Source organism: Lactuca virosa, chromosome 4 (genome assembly GCF_052849685.1).
Source record: "Lactuca virosa cultivar CGN04683 chromosome 4, Lactuca_virosa_CGN04683_v6, whole genome shotgun sequence".
NCBI classification, from domain to species: domain Eukaryota; kingdom Viridiplantae; phylum Streptophyta; class Magnoliopsida; order Asterales; family Asteraceae; genus Lactuca; species Lactuca virosa.
The window spans coordinates 392,653,823-392,680,015 of NC_136429.1; the positions used below are offsets into that span (position 1 = coordinate 392,653,823).

General features: G+C 35.4%; 1 protein-coding gene across 1 annotated transcript; it reads left to right on the forward strand.

The window, feature by feature from the left end:
- Positions 1-4,428: 4,428 nt before the first annotated feature.
- On the forward strand, positions 4,429-5,179 carry IQD20 (IQ-domain 20). Its single transcript, XM_079087626.1, has 2 exons — positions 4,429-4,774; positions 4,869-5,179. The coding sequence occupies exons 1-2, from the start codon at positions 4,523-4,525 to the stop codon at positions 5,034-5,036; spliced, it is 420 nt and encodes a 139-aa protein (XP_078943752.1). The 5' UTR covers positions 4,429-4,522; the 3' UTR covers positions 5,037-5,179.
- Positions 5,180-26,193: the final 21,014 nt, after the last annotated feature.

Sequence of the window (26,193 nt, forward strand, 5' to 3'; positions counted from 1 at the left end):
ATTGGGTAGTGAAGGGTGATGACAGATGAAAATGATAATTAATGACTTTTACAGTACTAGTGTACTAGCAATGTAGTCACCTAGTAGGGGTATTGATGATGACCACAGACTATTCTAGACAAGTTTGGTGAAACGTCGACAAGCTTGCAACCTGTAGATGTTTATAAGCCATACACGGGCAGGTTTACAACCCGTAAGTGTTAATCGAGCGCACATGGGTAGGTTTACAACATGTAGATGTTAATAAATTATATGCAGATAGGTCCAGGACTTGTAAGCATTAATGAATCGTATGTGGATAGGTCTACGACTTGTAGGTGTTACTGACTTGTACATGGGCAAGTCTGCGACCTGTAGATAAGGAATCCTCGAGGCAATGTTGTTTACTTAGAGATCCTTAGATAAGGAATCCTCGAGGCAATGTTGTTTACTTGTAGGTGTTACTGACTTTATTCAACCTGTGGTTGTCTTATTAACCCATATAGATAAGGAATCCTCGAGGCAATGTTGTTTACTTAGAGATCCTTTAGGATAGATCCCTTGAGGTCATCAGTTTAGGATTAGGGAGTGAGAATAAGGAGAATGGGTTATCGGGTTCTTTGTTTGATATGAAATATATAATTAAAACAAATTAGTTATATTATTGTGGGCTGAAAACCCTATGTGCTCACCATGCTCCCAAGTTTGACCCACTTATTTTTTTTGTATCACATGTAGCGGTACGAATGTACATGAATAGTGATGTTTGGATCTGATGAGAGATTCAAAGAAGTATAGACCATAATATAATATTAAGTTGTAAGGTTTGTAATGACTATGTTTATGTTTATGTTTCTTAAATCAGTTATAACATCCCAAGTTTTTAATAATCAATGAAAAATATTTCTTCGGAAATACTTTTATGGGACTAATTCCGCATTTACGAATAATACTCTATTTTAAATAAGCATAATGAAATGGTCTTTTGGGTTTGTTATAAAGGGATTATCACAACATCTATTCAAAGGTGAAGACGTTTATCAAATTTATCACAAGATCGACAATGAATTACTGGATTAAGATGAACAAGTAATTTTACAGTTGGCAATGGTGAAGAACAGACAAAAAAATAATGAATTGATTTTCCATATGACCATGCTTGAGATATTTTAAAACGTGTTCCGTATTTTTAAATTATGTATTTTGTTATTTGTAGGTTTAATGAGGTTATGGTGTTTTTAAATTAGTTTTTTATCTTTGTAATATATAATAAATATGAGGGAAATAATAATTTTATTTAGTTACTCGACATCAATTACAAACATAATTAATTGCGATTAGATAGGCATTAAAACAACCATTAATGGATCTAGTTTTTCCTATTCAAATGCAAGGGGAAGATGTAGGTAGTTCGAAACACATCATCTCGGTAATATATCTAAACCATATCGGCTAATTCTATTATGTTTGATCAACGTGATGGTGCAATATTATGACCGCACACTATACCCAAACTACACCATTTCCCATATGAACATGTATGTCAGTTCAGATCTACAACACAAGTTGTTTTAAAATAAAAAACTCGATAAATGTCGGATGGGAATGAAGATGAGATCTCGGGTGGTATTTTTTTTGCTTGCCACCGAACAGACTTTTGCATCCTCATCTGAAGCACCATCTATGCATATAGGGTTAGTAAGCTAGTCAAACTCCCTGAAAAAGTAAATATCATCATTTACGATTATTGTACAAGTAAAGAAATTCAATAATTTATAGTATTTTACCTCCCATGTAACTGTGTTCAACAAAATCCGTTGAATGTAATCACGAATTGCCTCAGTAAGCATTATTATCGGTACATTGTATTGATTAACCGATAACACAAACATAAATTATAGAATATCGATGTTAGGTATATTCTAGTGGATGTTAAGGAAATAGGCTCTTGCCCATTTCGCATGACTGTTGTTGGCAAGCACCTCACGTGCATCAAGTCTTAGCCGATAAAATATAAGTTGAAAATTCATACTATATGATTTGCATGCAGGAAAGAAGAAATATTCCAATTGACTGTTTCCACTAATTCTTGTTCGCAAATACATGAACACACTCTTACAACAATAGACATGATAAAAATCAGGGAATACCTAACCTATGATAGAGCTAATGACATCGTCCTTATTAGTTATGAAAGATACTTCCGTACCCACTCCGAGAGCTTCCTTCAACCTCATCAGGAACCAGATACAATAGTCGACATTATGTGTCACGACCAGACCAAATGCTATAGGAAAGGTCTGCTTGTTCTCATCCATATTTACCGCTATGAACATTGTCTTAGAAGGACACCGCCTATGATGATGACAGATAACAAGCAACCTATGAATGTATGGAGCTGTATTTTTTTGGGAACCAAAACAATTAGTTTAGCTGTACAAGCGTTAACAATTAAAAAACAATAAAAATGCAGAAAAAGAATATACCACAAATTCAATATCCACAAACAGACTTGGAAATGATCCATCACATCAGTTTTGATGTTCGTGTAAGTATGCGAGTTGGTTCGTCTAAGATTATGTAGGTAAACAGGCATGTTGGTAAACAAATTTTCGTGCTCACTCTCTGAGAAACTTATCTTAATGTTGTTATAAGAATTAATTACGGATGATCTGAAGTAAATATCTAACTACATGCGGTAACATTTATATATAGGGGGACAAAAATTGATTTTTTTCATCTGGAATAAATAGTTAGAAAGTGTTTCAGTGACTCCGTATTGATCACTTCAAAGTACGAACCTGACAATCGTATATAGATTCGTGTTTCAGACAATGATACTTTAGAATGTAAATGCGGAATGTACGGAGATTCTTATTTCAGACCAAAGCTCCAGACAGAACACCCCGACTACTGAATACTTACTCCAGAGAAAGAGATCATTTTATAAATTAATAATAATAATAATAATAATAATAATAATAATAATAATAATAATAATAATAAGTTGGTTATTATTATTAAAATATTTGTTTATATTTATATTAGAGGTGGCAATCGTGTCGTGTCGTGTCAGGTCCGTGTCGTGTCGAAACACTAAACGGGTTGAAAGTTCTTGACCCTAACCCGACCCATTTAATTAACGTTTCGTGTCGTGTCAACCCGTTTATTTTCGTGTCGAGTTCGTGTCGGGTTTCGGGTTAGGGCTATACCTTGAAATATGTCGTGTCATGTGATGTTAAAACATTGAGAATGTTGAAAAAGTATGAGTTGGGCAGGCGGAAAGGAAAAATCAATAGTTTGGAGGCAAAATAGATGAAGTCATAGCAAGTTCAGATGACAAAATTAAAAGAGTGGGAGTTGGGGAGGCGGATGACAAGGTCATGAGGATGTGAGAGTGGTGAAAGAGACTGGGTAGTTTGGGAGAGAATGGAAAAACTGAAATGAAGTCTTGATCTCGACGGCTAAGTCATTTCAACATTACAAAACGACTCAATTCGAAGGTTTTCTTTTACTTATGGTTTTGGTTTTGTATCTTTCTAGTTTATTTAAATAATTCAAAAAACTTGCATATAAATAAACTGATCATTTTCGAGTCATATTCGAGTTGAAATTCTCAACCCTAACCTTACCCGTTTACTTTTCGTGTCGTGTCGTGTCAACCCGTTTATTTAAACGGGTTGAAATATCTTACCCAAACCCGTTTATTTCATGTCGGGTTTCGTGTCGTGTCAATTTTTGCCACCTCTAATTTATATGTGTTAGTCACTCAACTTTCCTTTTATAAAATATTTAAATAATTATTAGAAGTTAAGCATTAATTAATTATAGATTAAAATTAATGAAATAATAATATGGTAATAACTTTAAATGATATTAAGTGAAAGTATACAATTCTAAAAGTGTTTTATGATTTTATCATTTTGGAGTGGCTTGTAGTAGAAGTAATGGAAATGGTAGGGGATGTACAAAAGCTGCAGCACAGCAGTAGAGCTGGTGATTAAACCATCTTCGTATTTATATCTTTTAATAAATTTATAACTTTGATTTTAGTCAACAATTGTTTAACCTTGTTTTTAAAAAAGATAGTTTAATATATTTTTTAAATTCATACTTCAAATGAATTATAAACAAAGTTTTATGAGACTGATGAGATATAACATATTTATTTGTTGCTCTTATTTTAACCACTTCTTATTTTTAAAAGTTGTGATTAATATTTTCTATAAGAATAAAATATCTAACTTATAACCAGATGAATAAATGCATTTGACTTTTCTAAAAATAGCATGGTGGCCAACTGGGAACTGTTTTAAAGCTTTGAAACCTTTTAAAAACACCCAATCGCTTTCATAGACGGATTCATAATTCATGCCCTCACGTTCTCATACACGCTAACAAGTATGGCCAAAACCTGTATATGGGGCGCACATCTCCGGCCTTTACGTCTACTACTCTACTTTCATATTCATTTCTTTAAAACCAGTCGATCATTAGATAACGGTTTATCTACCTACAATAGTCCTCGAGCATACAGATTTCAATGGCAAAACCCCGAAGATCTTGGTTTGGTGTTGTCCGTAGAAAGTTTCTCCGGTCGTCTTCACGTCCCAGCGAGACCATCATTGTCCTCCATACCAACAATACAACATTTTCTCAAGAGCAACCACCGCCACCGCCTCCATCACCACCACCATCAACTCCCGTCACAATCGATGATAATGTTTGTGACACCCCATTGGTCAAAGAAATGGCTGCAGCCACTAAAATCCAAACTTGCTTTCGAAGGCACCTCGTACGTCTATTCAAATTATGTTTTCTTGTTTTCAACAGTACTGAATTAAAAGTTCTTTTATAAAATGGAATTAATGATTGTGATTTGTACATAGGCACGGAGAGCATATAAGGCATTGAGGAGTCTTGTGAAGCTGCAAGCAGTAGTACGAGGAGCGTATGTTAGGAGGCAGTCTCGTATAGCATTAGAATGCATGCATGCACTCGCACGGCTTCAGGTGGTAGTTCGAGCTCGCCAGCTTCAGCTTATTACTTCTAATTAATGTGACAGTGCAAGAGTTCTGAGTTTAAATCTCACAATTGTGTATTTGTAATGGAACCTAGCTTTTGAACTTAAGGCAAAAATGAAAGTATGGCAATACAACATTCTACCACCCTTTTTTGATTGATAATTCTGTATTCTTTATGTATGGCCTTACTAATGTCTCCTATGGGGGTCGTAACAGTACCCTGAAATAAATAGGACAACTAAAATGCATGATAGATTTTTACTATTGATGGATTTGGGGGGGGGGGGGGGGGGGGGTCAAATAGTTTTGTGGAAAGTTTATGTACAATGAGATTACGATTAGTTAAGATTTTATTTCTTGCTTTTAAAAAGGATTATTTATATATTCTTACAATTCTACATCATCCTAACGAATATTATAAAAGGACTAATATTCTTACAAAATTGAAAAATAAATGACTAATATTATAAAAGCCCTAAATTCTTAACGCGTAATTGGAAAAAGTCATAATATTTTTTTATCATTGCTATGGTCACAACTTTCTTTCAGAATTATCACTCTAGTCCCCTTAACGAGTTTCATGGTTAAGTTGGTTAACTTTTTTTGCAAAATCAGTCTTAAAAAGTTCAAATTTAGTCCCCAAGGTTTGCAAAAACTTACACCACATGGTTTTTTAATTTTATTTTTTGTTTTTTGTATAATTTATTTATTTTCGGTTTTTTTATAAATATATGTACATTTTTTATTTTCTTTTTATATATATATTTTATTTATTTTCATTTTTAACTTTATTTTTCAACAAATTCTTTTAACCTTTTTACCTTATTTTATTTTATTTTTTAGTGTATATATAGAGTATATTAGAGTTTATTTTTTAGGTTTTTCATATTTCTTTTCGTATTATATTTTATTTTTTTCATCTTTTTATTTTTTTATTTTTTTCTTATTTGTTTTCCAATTATTTGTTTTTTTTTTGTATTTTTAACTTTTTATTGACCTTTTTCAAAAAATATAAAATGTATTAATATATTAGAGTATATTACAATTTTTATAATTTATAGTTTTTATAAATTTTTTATTTTTATTCAAGTAAATAAAATAGTTATGTTTATATTTGTAAATTCGATCCAACTTATTTTCTTTGTTTCTTTAGTGTTATTATATTTATGTTACGAAAAAATGAAAATTAAAATAAAATTAGTTTGCTGAGAATTAGTGTTTCAATGTGTTATATATAACTTGCAAATTAAATCATATTTCTATATGTGATATCAATAGTTTAAATTCAAGCTAATATTTTTTAATTTTATAATAGACTAAAAAAAACAAAAAAAAAAAAATAGTCGGTCTCTATAAAAAAAATTGTTATAGTAATTTATATTAAATTCAAGTTGGTTTACTTGAATCAAAGTAAATAAAAACATTAGAAAAACCATAAATAACTAAAATAGGAAAAAAAAATAGAAAGAAAAAGGTAAAAAGATAAAAAAAAATCAAATTGTTGAAAAAAAAAAGTTAAAAAATAAAAATAAATAAAAAGTATGTAAAAAAGAAAATAAAAAATGAATATATATTTATGGAAAAACCGAAAATAAATAAAGGAAACAAAAAACGAAAAATAAAGTTAAAAAACATGTGGTGTAATTTTTTGCGAACCCCAGGGACCAAATTTGAACTTTTTAGGACTGATTTTGTAAAAAAGTTAACCAAATTAACCATAAAACTCGTTAAGTGGGCTAGAGTGATAATTCTGCTAGAAAGTTGTGGCCATAGTAATAATAAAAAAAAATATTAGGGGCTTTTCCAATTACGTGTTAAAAATTTAAGGCTTTAATAATATTAGTCCAAAAATAAATTATAAAAAAACAATTTTAAAAATCACGAAAATAAGCATAAGACAAACATGTAAAAAACGTTTAAAAATACAATATTGAATAAGAAATAATTTTGAAGAAACAATATTGCTTTATATATATATATATATATATATATATATATATATATATATATATATATATATATATATGTGTGTGTGTGTGATGCGGCGGCAGATAATAGTTTTTTCGTCGAGTTGCTTCGTTTCGGAGATATCATTTTTTTTCGGTGATTATGCTTTTTTCGAAGTGTTGTTTCGTATCAACGAACATATTCAGTTCGGTGCATTGTTTTGTTTTGGAAATTATAGTCTTTTTGTCGATTATGTTTTTCCGGCGTGTTGTTTCATTTCGGCGATTTCGTTTTTTTCGACGAGTTTTTTCATGGATTTTGTTTATTTCTCATTAGTTTCTTTAAAATGAAAAAAGATTTCTATTACAATAATTATTAATGTTATTTTGACAAACTATTTTGGGTAAAATTAAAAGTTTGTTTTTGCCGTCTTAAACTTCACTTGCAGATAAAAACTCATATTCGTATGGTTCTGCTCAAATAAAAAATGTTTAAAAGTTTAGTTTTAATGAAATTTGTCTTTATTTATTATTTTGTTTCATTACTTCTTCATATCTTTTTTTTGGTTGACATGTATAACAAAACATTAAAAAAGAAATTTCAACATCTTTTGTCATAATAACTTTGACCATTTAAACTTTACTTAATTTAACTACTCAACAACCTTTTTTTTAAACCACAACATGTATATTATGTTGGTGATTTTAGTGTCATCTTGTCATTTTATGTAATTGGAACTAACATGTGAGCTAAGGGCTTCATAATTTATATTCTAATATATGTACGAGTTTGTGCGGAGTGCACGCATGTATACGATCGAATTAAAAGCCAGTTCGACGACAAGTCGGGAGTCCGGGGGCAGCACCCCTGGTTCCGGGGTTTCCAAAGGGGCATCACCCCTTTGGCGGGGTCTAGGGCAGCGCCCCTAGAGGGGTCTAAGGGGTAGAGCCGTTGGCTAGGGTCCCACTTAGATATGGGAACATAGTGAGAAAATCAGATTCTTGAGGGTGATTATGGTAAAAGTAATGAAATTCATTAGTTTTTGAAACCCTAAATCCTCATTAAATTCCGGATTTCCCTGATTTGCTTCCAAAGCTACTCATGACGACCAACCCTAAGAGGCAAACCCTAATCTTGTTTATTATATAAACGGCTGTTCTCTTTGAGAAGATATAGACGATCGTTAGCTCACTTTTCTTCAAACGAACATAGAATCCTTCTAGCAATTTGGCTTACGATTTCTGTGCCTAGATTCGTAAGTGTGCTATTGGATTATCTTAGGCTGGATTTCTTGTAACCCAAACATAAGGTAGAAACATCAGTTCGGAAAGTGTTCACACAATCCAAGGGTATCCAGATCTCCAACATAAACCCTAATTCCTCCAACGCATTAAGTAAAAACCAACACAAACCTATAAGAAAGTACAAATGTAACAAAAACAAAACACAAACAACCTAAACTAAGGAGGTCATTTAGCCAATTAAGAAAAAATATCGCTAACAATAGCAACTTAGAATAGGAGATCCTAAAAATCACCAAAGCAAGGACGACACACCAAAATTAGATAGTACCATAACATTAAGGCATACCACATTCAAACTTGCTACATCTTTATTGTCATTTGCAACCCAACATCACAACAACTGCAATGTACTTCCATGGATACTATGAATCACAAAAATGATAATGAAGATCACTCATGTCACACCCCGACTGACGACGGAAAACGTCGGGGTTGCGACGTTTTACAATTGGATCACAGTCAACCACATATATCGAATACTTAACATATTTGAATCAATATTTTACAAACCTTTAAGTTTTGGAACTGAAATTACACCTTCATTTTAAACACACAACGGTAAACAAGTCAAGTTTATTCCCAAAAGAAAAGAACTATAATTTCCTTAAAACCGATGTCCTACCTCCGACTTCTTAGTTACCTGAGAATACACATTTTTAAAATACGTCAACAAAAATTGTTGGTGAGTTCGACAGGTTTTGACTCCGTGAGTCTTATAGAAAGAAATCTTTATAAAACGTGGAATGTTTAACGAAATAAGTTGTGAAAAACATGGTTAACAATCTTACCGATATGCTTCGTGTGAAACCCGATACTTGAAATCCGATACGAGTATCCATGTTAAAATACTTATGATAAAAGTAAATGTTAACATATTTTTGTGAAGCAAAATATTACGTGCTTATATAAATAAACACTACTAATCGGTTTAACAATCTACAAACAATATTTATACTATATACAACCTCATCATAGTTCGTATTAGTATTTTTGTATCCGGAATCTTATTATAATTCCCAATTGTTTGTGTTCGAAAACTTTTGGTTGTAACGCTTAATAATGTAAAGCTACCAAAGTTTTAACAGGACCACAATCGTATGTGTCCCTATACGAGTTTAAACAACACGTCGGCTGTAAGTGTTTTTACACGAGTTTAAACAACACGTCGCTGTAAGTGGCCATAACAAATGTTTAGACAGTACTCCAACTGTAAGTGACCATAACAATGTTTAGACAATACTCCGACTGTAAGTGACCATAACAAATATTTATACAGCACCCCAGCTGTGAGTGATAAAAACCAACATATTTCAAATCATCTTATGTCATAAGGCTTTCAACATGATCATATTAGAAACACTTGTTTGTAATTAACACTTTTTGTGACCCTTAAAGTGTGTGATTTAAACAGTATCATGAGTTGTGTTTCTCTTATCTACATCAATACTTTATGTATGCATTTGAAAGACTAAACAACAAGGTTAATCAAAAGGGCAATTTTGTCCATGTTTTTAGAAAAATTATAGAAAAATCATCGTAAGTCGGAATTAGGATCCATAAACTCTCAGAGATTAGAAAATGAGTCTACTTTGTCCATAATTTTTACCCTGACCTTAAGTGGGTCCTAACCAGAGTGAAAATGTTCATTTTTACAGACTGGTCCGAAAATGTCTGAAATGATAGGTAGTTTTGTAAAAATCTTCATAAATTGTAGAAAAATCGTATGAATGCATGCGAGTAGTCCTTGAAAAGGTAAAGACATTAAATATTTGAATATTGTACATTTTTGAAAACCATAAAGTTTAAGAAGGGTAAAACAGTCCTTGAACAGACCATAACTTTTCTGTAAAAAGCTGAAATTTAAGCTTAGATATGTTTAGTGACATAACTTCTATTTTCAGTTGACTAAACCTTTAAATCATCCAACTAGAGTTTTTTTTAGTGTGTATTCTCCCACAAAACTTGTAAAACATAAAATAGGGGCCATATAAAACTCACTTTTGTTGCGTAAAGTTATTGTATTTAAGAACGGTTCGTGCGGTTTCCGGTTCCACTCAAGCTCGCGATTTGAGTATTCTTTTGGATGTCTTAACACATAAAGACATATATTCACTTCTAAGTTAGACTTTTATCATGTCTTAAATCACTTAAAATCAGTGAACTTTGTGATCAAAGGAAAGAGTAGAAATCAAGAATATACCTAGCTTTAATTTGGATCTAAAGTATGTTGCCAAAAGGTGGTGGAAAACACAAGCTTTTTGAGAGGTGAAAGGTAACTTTCTCTGGGGTTTTAAGTGTTTGAAAGTAGATACATATGGGCTACTTTGAATCTCGAAAATGGGTAGAAAAATGGAAGACTTTTGGGTGTTAGTTTGATGCTCGAAAACAGCCATTGTTTTGACTATGTTGCTGTCACAAAATTTTCCCAGCAAGAAGGTAAGAAAAGAGTAGTTTACCCCCTGTTTTGAGTCCCTAATTTAGTGTAGCATAAAAACTAACTTCCAGGGGTATTTGGAGGTGAAAATATCAAGCAAAATGAAGTTGAATATAGGTGAAATGCTGGCTGAAAAACCAAGGGACAGCAACCCCTTAAGGTTCACGATTTTGATGAGTTGGAAGGAAGTTTGTGTAGCTGAAAATGTGAAGAAGATTGAGAGCTTTTATATGGAGTAATTGCTGGAGAATGAAAGAAGAAATGATAAAGGTGATTTCAAGATTTGTAGGGGAAGAAAGAAGAAGATAAGAAGCAATCACTTAGGCTAGATTGTGATGGGATGTGATGATGATGAGATTTGATCTCCTAGCCACTTGTCTAGTTAGTTAATTAGAGATAGGATTTAGTTAACTAACTAGTTATAAGTTAGTAATCAGATGTTCTAGTTTTGGAGAGGGAAATGGTGATTCTCGAAAATCATAAGAAGAATTAAGAAGTATTCTTAGCAAAATGACTTAAGTGATTAAACACTTATTAGTTAACTTGACACTTATCTCAACCATTTCTCTTATCTTAATTGATTTAGACACAATATTCCTTACATGAAATCACATTAAGTCATGACCCATAACTAGTCATCCACTGGATAATAATACATATGTACAAATACATACATGTATTCTTGGTATAAAATAACAATGTAGTTTTTGTGTATTTGAACTTAAATGTTTATGTTTGATTCATTTAATCAAAAAAACATTAAGATACATTCTAATTATGTCTTATAAAAATCTATTTTGTATTTTTATTAATTAAATATAAAATTTATTGACCAAGGTATAATTTTGTGACATTTAATAGGTTAACAATATCGTTAAAACTGATTTCGTCACTTTGGTTTGTATATTTGTCAAATTCCGATCCTTCACAACTATTAGGCACAAGTTTTATATAGAATTTAACTTACTCATCAATTGGAGACATGTTGATACGGTAATTAAATTTGTTTCGTTCAAATGACGTTATATGCTAAATTTTACAAACCGGAGTTGGTTCGTAGCCATACGTCGTAACGGAATTTATCATTTGTCGCTGGTTTTATTTTTCACAAGAACTTATCTAATAAAACATGTTAAATTCCTTCAGCCATTTTTGATAAAATGTTCATATTGCTTAAAAGTCAAAATATAGTATCGTACAATCGTTCTTATTTTTGCCAATTGTTACATTCTCTCCCCGTTAAAAGAATTTCGTCCCGAAACTTATCTTGTAGACGGGATATCACTAAACAATTGGGGGTATTTCTTTTTCATTTGATCCTCGCATTCCCAGGTGAATTCTGGTCCTCGCTGAGAGTTCCAAAGAAATTTCACGATAGCGAATACGACTTTGTTTTAAATGCTTCACTTCTTGATCCATAATTTCCACAGGTTCTTCAACGAAGTGGCGTTTTGTGCTTAGTTGTACCTCGTCGAGAGGTATTACGTTAGTGTCGTCCGACAGACACTTTTTCAGGTTGGATACATGGAATACGTCGTGTACTTTGCTCAGTTCTTGAGGTAGTTTTAGCCGATAAGCAACATGACCAATTATGTCAAGAATTTTGAAAGGTCCAACGTACCTTGGGTTAAGCTTTCCTCTTTTTCCAAAGCGAATCATACCTTTCCAATGTGAGACTTTTAACATTACTCGATTTCCAACTTGGAACTCTAGAGGCTTACGCATTATATCAGTATTACTTTTCTGACGGTCACGCGCTACCTTAAGTCGATCTTTGATTTGAATGATCTTCTCGGTCGTTTCATGGATTATCTCTGGACCAGTACGTAGTGTTTCATTTGTGTGTGCTCGGGCCAGTTGGGTATCCCCTACCTCTTCCCAACATATAAGCGATCGACATTTACGTCCGTATAAAGCTTCAAATGACGCTGCTTTGAGGATGGTGTGATAACTATTATTATAGGAAAACTCATTCAATGGCAAATGAGTATCCCATGAATTTCCAAATTCAATTACACAAGACCGTAACATATATTCTAGGGTCTGAATGGTTCGTTCACTTTGACCATTTGTCTGTGGGTGGTAAGTTGTGCTCATATCCAAGCGGGTTCCCAGGGATTTGTGAAGTGAGTGCCAGAACTTTGACGTGAACCTACTATCCCTATCCGAGATAATAGAAGTTGGCACTCCATGAAGCTTGACAATTTCCCTGAGATATGTTCTCGTCAGCTTTTCCATTTTGTCTGTTTCCTTCATTGGTAGGAAATGGGCAGACTTAGTTAACCTATCAACCACTACCCAAATAGTGTCATAACCATTAGGAGTCTTGGGCAGTTTTGTGATAAAGTTCATTGCAATTTGCTCCCATTTCCACTCGGGAATCTCATGTTGTTGCAGTAATCACGAGGGCTTTTGATGCTCTTCCTTGACTTTAGAGCAAGTCAGGCATTTTCCCACTTAAGTGGCAATCTCAGCCTTCATATTAGGCCACCAATATAATTTATTCAGATCTATATACATCTTGTCGGATCCAGGATGTACAGAATACCTTGATCTGTGAGCTTCGTCCAAGACTAAGCTCCTAATGTTACCAAACTTTGGTGTCCAGATTTTGTTCATGAAATAACAAGTTCCATAATCTTTAAGCTTGAAATTTTTATCCATTCCCCGTAAAGCTTCTTCCCCAACATTTTCCTCTTTCAGAGCATCTAGTTGAGCTTCACAAATCTGGGTGTTAAGGTTGGAATGGATGGTCATAGTTAGTGTTTTTACTCGTCGGGGTTTCTTATGTTAGGAAAATACAACCCAAAGTTGTACGAAAGAACAAAAGCATAAAATTATTGACTGAGGCCTGTGTTTAACACAATTTCCTTAAAACAAATTCGCCGTATATGGGTGTTTGTTTCCCAAGATACAACAGTAGAAAGCAATTCTTCTAGATTGCACGAACCCTCACTTGGCCCGGATTATACCTTGGTTGCAACAAGAGAGAAAAGATGAAGCAGAAGCGTAAGAGAGGAAGAGAGTGATTTCGTTTCATCCGGTGTGTCGAATCAGTCACATATGCATTGTATATATACTACCCAATGTAACCGATGCAATTAAAACGAAATCGTAACTGTCACAATTAAATAAGAAAACTAATCAAGATTAAAACCGAAATCTATGATTAATTTCTCTTAATTCGGTTTTGTAACTGTTAACCAAAAGGAAAAAAATGAAAAAAGGTCCTTGAACTTTTCTGGTCGACCGGTGCTGCATTCGTGCCCGCAGGACGCGCGCTCGCACACAAGTTCAGTAGCCTGAAGCCAATTTGGCTCGCATTTACACCCCCCTGCGTGTGCGCGCAAGAGAGAGCCTTGGTTCTAATAAGTCTTATAAAGGTAGCTAGTCTTTGTAGTTATAAACCAATTTCCTTTTCATTCTCCCACCAATGTGGGATGAGTTTTAAACCCACTTAACTCTTTTATTTTCTCTTCCAATTGCTCTACTTTGACAAGTAATTTCTCATTCATTTTTATTCCATTTTGGACGTGTGATATATCGAAACGTACATATCGTGGAGGAGAACACGAATATATAATCAATAAATCGTTTTTATTATATTTAGAGTCCAAAATTTGTGCTCAAAAATGGAGAAAATCCATTTTTGGAAATTAATTAAATTAATTTTCCAACAATCCCCCACATGAATGAAAATTGCTTCAGCATCCGCAATTGCAAGATGCTTTAGGTAAAATCCAGCAGTTGAATCATGCACAAGATAGGTAGGTTTGACCCTTTGAACCTTCCCTTAAGATACATATTTATTTTACTAGCGGACCAATAGACTCGATGTCCTTGAACTGTTCTGCCATTTGTGTAAATAATCAATACACGTCTCACATGATTCTCCCTGACCCAGTTAGGTTCTCATTGATGTGTCCGTTTTGGTCATGGACACTTGCCTGGTTCTGTAAGAGCTCTTAGGAACTTGCCCATTCAATTCCATTTGAAGCGACCCCACTTCTCTCTCACATAGGTGATTATATCATAATCATTAAAAGCTAAAGCGTGATAATTTCCAACTTATCACCAACTACTATAAGCTTAACCTGCATCACTGTTATTTATAGGAATAGGTTGGGGTTGACCCCCACAGTGATCCACATATGTTATATGCAAGTAGGTTGTCCCATTGAACCTAGATCTTCGGATCTCCAGTCAACTAGGTTGGGTTTTCCTTCGCAATAACTTATTCGTTCATGGGTTTTAATCCTATTCCTTTTGACGATTTTGCAACTAACTCCCTATTTAACCCTTTGGTTAGCGGATCCACAATGTTATCCTTGGACCTTATGTAGTCAATTGAGATAACTCCTGTTGAGAATAGTTGTCCAATGGTGTTGTGTCTTCGACGGATGTGTCGAGACTTACCATTATACATAGCACTTTGCACTCGTCCAATTGCCGATTGACTATCACAATGGATTGAGATTGCCGAAATTGGTTTAGGCCATCATGGTATATCTTCCAAAAATTATCAGAGCCATTCAGCTTCTTCTCCACTTTTATCAAGTGCTATATATTCTGATTCCATGGTGGATTGAGCTATAACTGTTTGTTTTGAAGATTTCCATGATATAGCTCCACCTCCAAGTGTGAACAAAAACCCACTGGTTAACTTAGAGTCTTTAATGTCAGATATCCAATTTGCATCACTATACCCTTCTATCACCTCGGGATATCTTGTATAGTGAAACCCATAATTGCGAGTGTATCTTAAGTATTGTAATAATCTTTTAATACTCTTCCAATGTTCATCACTTGGATTACTGGTATATCTACTTAGTCTGCTTATTGCAAAAGCTAAGTCAGGTCTGGTACAACTCATAAGGTACATCATACTACCAATAATTCTTGCATATTCGACTTGTGCAACTCCTTCACCTCTATTTTTACTTAGATGATGACTTGTATCAATTGGTGTCCTAGTTACATTAGTATCACCGGAGTTGAACTTCTCAAGAATTTTATCCACATAATGGGTTTGATTTAAAGTAAGTCCATTTGCAGTCCTTGTGATCTTTACACCAAGGACGACGTCTGCTAAACCCATATCTTTCATGTCGAATCTTGCCTTTAGCATGTCCTTTGTTGATTGAACCATTTTATCGTTGCTACCAACGATAAGCATATCATCAACATAAAGGCACAAGATAACATAACCCTCACTTGTGTTTTTAACATAAACACACTTGTCACATTCATTAATCTTGTATCCATTTTCCAACATCACATGGTCAAACTTTTGATGCCATTGTTTTGGGTCTTGTTTCAACCCACATAATGACTTCACTAGTTTGCAAACCTTTGATTCTTTTCCAGGGGCAACATACCCTTCTGGTTGTTCCATGTAGATTTCTTCTTCTAAATCCCCGTTTAGAAAAGCTGTTTTAACATCCATTTGATGTACTTCAAGATTTCTTATAGAAGCGATTGCAAGTACCAATCTAATGGATGTACAGCGTGTGACAGGAGAGTACGTATCAAAATAATCAAGGCCACTTTTCTGTCTATAGCCTTTAATTACTAGTCTTTCCTTGTACTTGTCAATGGTTCCATCCACTTTCATTTTCTTCTTGAAAATCCATTTATAGCCTAGTGGTTTGCAACCTTGAGGTAAATCCACTAGCTCCCATGTATGGTTTTGCAACATTGAATCCATTTTGCTTTTAATTGCGTCTTTCCACTGAGGTCCTTCTGAGGAGGTGACTGCCTCTTTGAAAGTTTGAGGCTCTCTTTCAACCATGTAAGTGTAGAAATCATCTCCAAATGACTTCTCCACTCGTGCCCTTTTACTTCTACGGGGCTCTATTTCATCCTCTATTTCTTCTTCATAAGAGGATTCATTGTGCTCAATTAACTTTGAAGCATTTGTCTCAACCTTATGAAGACATGGAAACACATTCTCAAAGAATGATGCATTTCTTGACTCCATTATTGTGCCTTTGTGAATTTCTGGAATTTTTGAGTCATGCACAAGAAATCGATACACACTACTATTTTGTGCATATCCAACAAATATGCAATCAACAGTCTTGGGTCCTATCTTAACCACCTTGGGTGCAGGTACCACGACCTTTGCAAGGCACCCCCACACTCGAAGGTATTTGTAGGATGGTTTTATACCTGACCATAACTCGTATGGTGTTTTATCCGATTTCTTTCGTGGGACCTTATTTAAAAGGTAGTTAGCTGAAAGTATAGCTTCCCCCCACATTGAGGGTGGCGGCCCAGAACTTAACAACATGGCATTCATCATTTCCTTTAAGGTCCGATTTTTCCTTTCTGCCATACCATTTTGTTGTGGTGAATAAGGTGCAGTAAGCTCATGTATGATACCATGAGTTGCACAAAATTCCTCAAACGGTGATACATATTCACCTCCACGGTCACTTCTTAGTACTTTAATTTTCTTATTAAGTTGATTCTCAACTTCACTTTTATACACTTTAAACTTCTCTATAGCCTCATCTTTACTTTTAAGTAAATAGACATAGCATAACTTAGTGCAATCATCAATAAAAGTAATAAAGTACTTATTTCCACCTTTAGATGGAATTGATTTCATGTCACACACATCGGTGTGAATTAATCCAAGTGGTTCGGTTGTCCTTTGAATGGACTTGAAAGATTTTCGTGTTAATTTCGATTCAACACAAGTGTTTCATTTGTATTTTGAGTCAATGTGAAAGTGTGGTATGTGATTGAGTTTAATTAAACGACGAAGAGTATCAAAATTAACATGTCCTAATCTAGCATGCCATATATTTGAAGACTCAAGCAAGTAAGTAAAAGAGTTATTCATTTCATTATCATTTTCACTTGGCTTAAGAGCCATTACACAAAGTTTGAACATACCCCTATCAGCATACCCCTTACCTACATACACACCATTCTTGGTTAACACAAATTTACCTAACTCAAACACCAAGCGAAAACCATGCTTGTTCAATAACCAACCCGACACAATATTCTTACGAATTTTGGGTACATACAACACATCATTCAACGTCATCTCTCTTCCCGACGTCATCTTCAACACAATCTTTCCAACACCTTGAATATCAGAAGTGGCTGAGTTTCCCATGAACACTTGTCACCATTATCCACAACCTTGAAGTTTCTGAACCATTCTCTATTTGAGCAAACATGACGGGTAGCTCCCGTATCAATCCACCACTCCCTTGGATTGGACTCCACAAGATTAACTTCAGAAATAACCGCTGCAAGATCGATGTCAGACACATCTTTGGTTATCTTCTCCACAACATTTGCCTCCTTAGCCTTCTTTGGAAGCTTGCAATTTGCAGCCCGATGACCCCGTTGGTCACAGTTATGGCAGTTTCCTTGAAACTTTTTCTTAAAAGTTCCACCTTTGGCTCCCAAGTTTGAACCCTTGCCTTTCTTTTGGAATTTTCCCTTTCCAGATGTGTTCTTCCCAGAAGTTTGACCATGTTCCACCACATTAGCTTTCTTGGAAGTAGGGCTATAACTACTCTTTTGAGCTGTCTTATTGTCCTCTTCAATTCGAAGGCGAACAATAAGGTCCTCAAAGGACATTTCCTTTCTCTTATGTTTCAAGTAATTCTTGAAATCAACCCAACTAGGGGTAGCTTCTCAATCATGGAAGCAACAGAAAAATGCTCATTCAAACCCATACCCTCGACATGCATGTCATGTAGGAGGACTTGTAGTTCTTGGACTTGGGACATAACAGTTTTGCCATCCACCATTTTATAGTCAAGAAATCGGGCAACCACAAATTTCTTTGTTCCGACATCTTCAGTTTTATACTTTTTGTTCAATGAGTCTCATAGTTCTTTGGCTGTCTTTGTTACACAATACAAATTATAAAGTGAATCAACAAGTCTATTAATAACATAATTCCTACACAAGAAATCAGAATGTTTCCAAGCATCAATAGTAGTTAAAGCTTGCACATCTCCTTCTCCTTCGGGCATCCGAGGAGCCTCTTCAGTTAAGAATCTAGCAAGATTCAATGTGGTAAGATAGAAGAGCATCTTCTGCTGCCACCTCTTAAAGTTCAGTCCAGAGAACTTCTTAGGTTTCTCAGCATGATTGACCGGCATGGTCATCATTGGAGCTCCTTGAGCATTAGGAGTTCCATTAGGCTTTGGTGGTTGGGAACCTTCACCAGTAGTCATGCTACAAAAGGAAGCAAATGTAAAACTGTTAAAGATTAAAATTCAATAACCACTAAACTGTTAGATATTGTCTGTTTCCAGAAAGCAGGTTCTGAAAAACTGTGAAACAAAAGAAAGAAACTAAAAATTGTTTTAGAAAACAATTTTTGAAAACAGTAACAGATTATGGATGCAATAAAGTTAAACAGTTAGATACAAGCAAACAGAAAAGCAGAAGAAACAGAAAATGTCTTAGAAAACGATTTCTGAAAACAGATTCTGAAAGTGTTAGGGAGAGGAAGGAAAAAAAACTGTTTTTATAAACACTGTAAGACGAAGCAGACACAATTTTTTTTAAAGTTCGTTTCGCATAAACAAATTGTTTTAAGACTGTTAGGAAAATACAACTTAAAATTGTACGAAAGAACAAAAGCATAAAATTATTGACTGATGTAACGACCGTTGATCCGAGCTAGTCAATTTAGAGACAAAGAGCATCAAAAACGAGTTTTTGATGGAAGATTATTTGGAAGGATTAATCTTAACCAAGTCATAGTATATATTACAAGGGTTCCGTACATATAAAGAACACCGAAATCCGAGTTATAACGAAGAAGTTATGGCCCGTCGAAGTTTTACGACAAAACCGACACAACACCGGGAGACGTAAATAGTGAATTTACGATAGAAGACTTTTTAGCCTTAGTGATCTAAAAAAAAGTTGTAGTATACGTTAAAACGAGAACATACAAAAAAAGAACGCCCAAATCTGACTTCGTATGAGGAAGTTATGAATTTTCTAAGATTTGGCATAGTAGTGCACGGCCCGAAACTCGAATTTTAGTTCGAGCGGTTTTTGGCCTATGCGACCTAAATGAGAGTTGAAGATCTCATTAATAGGAACAAAACTATAAAAAGACAGACGAAAACGGAGTCTGTATGAAGGAGTTACGAATTTTTCGCGGTCATTTAACAGTATAATCTCCTCTTACTGTTAAATTTAAGATCGGTCGAGAATTAGCAGACGGAGTCAAAATGAAAGTTGTAGATCTTGTTTTTACCTACGCTTGGATATAAAGAACGTCGAAAACGGAGCTCGTATGCGAAAGTTATGGGGTTTAGAAGTCGGCAGGCTGCTGCTGCAAAATGGGTGACGTGGCACAATGTAGGCCACACACGTTTTGCCACCAGAAAGCTGACATGTGGTATGGACTCGACGAGTTGGAGGTTGACTCGGCGAGTCGATCTGCCAGGAAGCCTATAAATAGAGGTGTCGGGTTCCCTTCATTCTCCACACCATCCAACTTCACTTTCTCTCTCTAGCCTCCCTTAAGCCCCCTAAAGTCTAGGTAAACCCCCTAGCACCCGAAGGAAGCCCCGAGGCTCCCGAAGCCCCGAGAAAAGAGCCCTTTGGCTCAGAAACTCTGCTCCAGCGAAGCCCGGTTTTCAAGAAAACCCGTTGTAAGTGAGCTATGCCTAACCTATCTTTAGTATAGCTTATGTTTCAACATAGTAATGTTATTAGGATCTTATAATGAGTATTTGGGCTATTATTATGACTTATATAAGTGTCGTTATAATATCTTTTTAACTACTCGTGGTACAGGGAATCTGGTTTAAAGGGCCGCATAGGGTTGTTGGATTTTAGAAGTGTTATATGCCAAAATAGTCCCGCCCTCCGGTGTTTTATGTCTGGCCCCTGTCTGTACATAGTGGTTGAAAAATATTGTTTAAACGCTTATATAATAATAATAATGCTAAGACTAATAATTAGGCATGGCAAATATTAGACTAAAATCTAGTGTAATAATACTAGGTTTCGTCGGAGGAAAATAGAATCGTTAGAAGTGAAGCGTTGCCCGAGTTTGGAATCATCACTTTAACAAGTGAGTGCATAGTTACTTTCATCTTACACATAGATATGAAGTATTTTATATAAATTACGTGCTATGTGTGCATATTGTCTGAATACTTTCTGTCTATGCTGGGTGAACGATTTTATACATGTTTTGAATGATTTAAACTGTATATGTATTTTATATCTACAAAATATGTTGGGTAAAACATGGGTAAATGAAATATGAGTTGAATGATGAGATGAGAGGTGATATAGACCATGAGATAAGGGTGAGAGGTGAACAATGAGAGAAGCCTTTTACCCAAGCGTGGCCCCGTCATCTAGCAGAGTATGGATGACAACCACGGACTATTCTAGACAGTCCAGTGGAACACTAGCAGGCTCGCAACCTTTAGGTGTTGTGAACGATGTGTTCACCCGGTGTACTCTAAACCATGGCGACCATGCAGACTTGGTGCCTAAACCTTGGCGATCATGCAGACTTGGTGCCTAAACCCTGGCGACCATGCAAACTTGGTGCCTTAACCCTAGCGACTATGCAGACTTAATGCCCGTTGTGTAAATCGTGGCAACGATGGACTTCGTGCCGATTCCTTAGGATGATCCTTAGGAATAAATGAACGAGGAATAGCTGATTCTTAAGGTAGATCCTTAAGAATAAATAAGATAATGAGGATGGGTAATTGGGTTAATTGTTTGATGATTAAACCTAATAATTATATTATTGTGGGTTGAAAACCCTATGTACTCACCAGGTTTCCCAACCTGACCCACTCAAGCTTATTTGTATCATAGGTGTCGATATGAAGCTACTTTACACTAAGATATTTAAAAGAGATGTAGATCACTAGTGTAAATGAATGTAAGTTCTGTTGATGCTTATGTTTCTGTATTGACAATGACATCCCAAGGTTTTGAAAATAAATAAAAATACATTTCTTCGGAAATGCTTTAATAACGTATTTATCATGTTTTCTGGGAACAAATTCCGCAACATTTTTATTAAAAGAGGTACTCTGATTATTATAAATCATAAACAAAATCGGTCTTTTCTGGCCGTGAAAATGGGGATGTCACAACTGAGGCCTGTGTTTAACACAGTTTCCTTAAAACAAATTCGCCCTATATGGGTGTTTGTTTCCCAGGATACAACAGTAGAAAGCAATTCTTCTAGATTGCTCGAACCCTCACTTGGCCCGAATTATACCTTGGTTGCAGCAAGTGAGAAAAGATGAAGCAGAATTGTAAGAGAGGAAGAAAGTGATTTCGTTTCATCCGGTGTGTCGAATCAGTCACATATGCATTGTATATATACTACCCAATGTAACCGATGCAATTAAAACGAAATCATAACTGTCACAATTAAATAAGAAAATTAATCAAGAAATCAAAACCGAAATCTATGATTAATTGCTCTTAATTCGGTTTTGTAACTGTTAACCAAAAGGAAAAAATGCAAAAAAGGTCCTTGAACTTTTCTCATCGACCGGTGGTGCATTCCTGCCCGCAGGACGCGCGCTCGCACACAAGTTCAGTAGCCTGAAGCCAATTTGGCTCGCATTTTCACCCCGCTGCGTGCGCGCGCAAGAGAGAACATTGGTTCTAATAGGTCTTATAAAGGTATCTAGTCTTTGTAGTTATAAACCAATTTCCTTTTCATTCTCCCACCAATGTGGGATGAGTTTTAAACCCACTTAACTCCTTTATTTTCTCTTCCAATTGCTCTACTTTGACAAGTAATTTATCATTCATTTTTAATCCGTTTTGGACGTGTGATATATCGAAACGTAGATATCACAGAGGAGAACACGAATATATAATCAATAACTCATTTTGATTATATATTAGAGTCCAAAATTTGTGCTAAAAAATGGAGAAAATCCATTTTTGGAAATTAAGTAAATTAATTTTCCAACATCTTATTCTCTTTACGACTTAAAGCATCAACTACAACGTTTGCTTTAACAGGATGATACCGAATTTCGCATTCGTAATCTTTCAATAACTCAATTCATCTTCTTTGCCACATATTTAGTCCTTTTTGATCAAATATGCGTTGGAGACTCTTATGGTCTGTAAAAATGATACACTTTGTTCTATATAAGTAGTGTATCCAAATCTTCAAGGAAAAGACTACTGCTCCCAATTCTAGGTCGTGGGTTGTGTAGTTGTTTTCATGGATCTTGAGTTATCGTGAGGCATATGCAATGGCCTTCTCCCTCTGCATTAATACGCACCCCAATCCTTGAATTGACGCATCACAGTATACGACAAAATCTTCGGTTCCTTCAGGTAAGGATAGGATTGGTGCACTACACAACATGCGTTTCAACTTCTGAAATGCAGTTTCCTGCTTATCTCCCCATTTGAACTTTATTTCTTTTTGTGTTAATGCAGTGAGTGGCTTGCCTATCTTGGAAAAAATTTCTATAAATCTCCTATAGTAGCCGGCAAGGACTAAGAATTGTCGCACTTCGGTTGGCGTCCTTGGTGCATCCCAATTCCTAACTGCTTTGATTTTTGTGGGATCCACATGTATTCCTCTGTTACTTACTACATGCCCTAGGAAGTGTACTTCCCTTATCCAAAATTCACATTTGGAGAATTTTGCATACAACTTTTTCTTTGTTAGCAGTTCCAAGATCAATTTCAAATGTTGGTTGTGTTCCTCTTTAGTTCGTGAATATATTAGAATGTCGTCGATAAACACTATACCGAACTTATCTAATTATCGTTTACATACACGGTTCATAAGGTCCATGAATACTGTTGGATCATTGGTCAATCCGAAGGGCATAACTAGAAACTTGTAGAGACCGTATGTAGTTCTAAATTTAGTTTTTGGAACATCTGCTTCTAGTACTTCTAGCTGATGATATCCGGATCTTAGATCTATCTTTGAATAGTAACTAGATCCCTGGAGTTGATCATATAGGTCATCTATTCTGGGGAGTGGATAACGGTTCTTGACTGTTAGTTTGTTCAACTCTCGATAGTCTATACACATCCTGAAAGAACCATCTTTCTTCTTGACGAATAAGACTGGCGCTCCGCAAGGTGAGAAGCTTGGTCTAATAAAACCCTTGTCAAGTAGTTCTTGCAGTTGAATTGAAAGCTCTTGCATTTCCGAAGGAGCCAATCTATAGGGGGGTCTCGCCGCTACAGTTGCTACTAGAATTAAAACAATTCAGAACTCGACTATGCGACTTGGTGGCAATCCAGGTAGATCTTCAGGAAATACATCGGGATAGTCGCATATATGGGGTATGTCTTTGATTTCTTTCGTCTTATCTAATATATGTACCAAGAAGGCATAATACTTCTTGTGTAGATATTTTTGAGACTTAGTGCAAGAAATAAGCTTCAAGTTTTGGCCCGACTTGTCACCATAGATTATCATCGCATCCCCGTTAGGTAGAGTTAGTCGTACAGCTTTTTCGAGACAAAGAATTTAAGCGCGATGCAGAGACAACCAATCCATACCGATAATGATGTCGAAACTCCCAATATTCATTGGCATTAAGTTGACATAGAATGTGTGGTCGTTCAAAGTTAGGAGGCAATTTCGTAAGATTTCGATGGTGTTTTGCTATCTGACCGTTTGATACTTCTACTTTGTATGCTACATCTAATTTACTAGACTCGACATTTAATAGTTTCATAAATGATGGAGTTATAAAACTTCTATCAGTACCGGAGTCAAATAGAACTGTAGCATATAAGTTATTGATGAGGAACGTAGTGATAGTACACGGGGCTTCGATAAATAGTAATGTATTTTCGTGGTACGTGATCCCTGTCTAGTCCTTCTACAATCACCGTGTGCATACACGTCGTATATAATCAAGATCGAATAGATGGTCGAATAAGTGATTCTACCTTAAGCCCACAACCAAACAAGGAACATGAAGTAAAACAGAGTCACAAATCCTAAGTGTATAGAATCTTAATTATATACAACCCTAACGTATATACTTAGCAATAATAGATTACCAGCAATGGTCCTTAGTTTCTATATGAATGACGTGACTATTTAGGGTGAGAAGGCAATTCGTGAGTATTTCTAAAGTTCTTTCTATTTGGTTGATTTTGCCATATCTACAGTGTAAGTTGCAGAATTTATGTTTTTGTCATGTTTTGAAACCTATGGTCGATAAAGCTTTTACCGGTACTAGTATCAATTAATACCTAAGCCTAAACGTTGTTGATATGAAACGTACCAATAACTACAGGCGGTTCCTGGAGAGCATCTCTAGCAGTGATCATAAGTACCCTTCCATTGACACCCTGATTCTTTAGTTTTGGGCAGTCCTTCCTAAAATGCAATGGTTGATTGCATTCAAAATTGTTATGACTTCCTTCTGCCGTAGTGGTTAGGGTTTTTCTGCAGTACCTCGAGATGTGACGTCTCATGTTACACCTGTTGCAGATTATGTCCATGCAATTTCCGACATGATGGAAATTGCACTCTCTATAATGAGGTAAAGTCCCAGTGTAGGATTTAGCTAGGGTGGGAGTGTTGGTAATTGCGGCAATAGACAGCAATAGGTTCTGGTTCAGTTTTGTGATGGTTGAAGTCCCCCTTTGATTTCCCATGACATTGAGTTGGCCACCGAGACACCCAAAGTTTTTACATGGTCAGTCCACCACGTTAGAGCCTCGTCCATCAAGGTGCATGCGGCAAAACGCAATTTGCTACCCTTAGCGCAATAGCATACATCAAAAACAGCTTCAACTTTTTCAAACCAACGAGTTAAACCCACACTTCCTTCGTTGCCATAAAAGTTTATTGGCTTGCAATTTATGAAACCCTTGTAGGAACAAGTTCTTCTAGGCTCTTCTGGATGTGAGTGAAGAGTGCTTCCAGCTCCATTTCCCAGTCCGTTCACTTCCAAGAGTCGCCTTCCATCATTCAAGCTCCTTGCAGTTGTCATTGCAATTGTAATGCGTTTCGAAGCTAGTTGCTCCAATTCTGCCGTAGTTTGAGGAAGTCCTGACTCGGGAGGTGGTGGAATTGGTGTGCTAGATGTTGGCGTTTCAGTTACTGGAGTCACAACCGGCCTTTTGGTCGGTCGACCTCTCTGGGTTCATCCCATAGCTGGTTCGGTAGTTGGTGTTACTTCGAGGCGTAATCTGGTGTTCCTTCTTGGAGGAATTTTGGTTTCTTATTTCTGTTAGTAGTAGAGATTTAGTTTGTGATGTTTTTGTTAGTTCTCTTATAATGTTTTTATTCACAATTACTATTTATATAACGGTTCAAAAAGGTTTTTAAACATAATAACATATGCTTCATTATACTAAGCATTAACATCCGAGTACATTAGTCTTTACCGTTTTCAAAATGTAAAGACTTACTGTAACATCCCAAAATTCAAGACCAAAAATTTCGTTTTTAATTAAGTTATTATTAAAACCAACAGTATAAAAACATTCATAATAAGATCACATGTCAAGACCA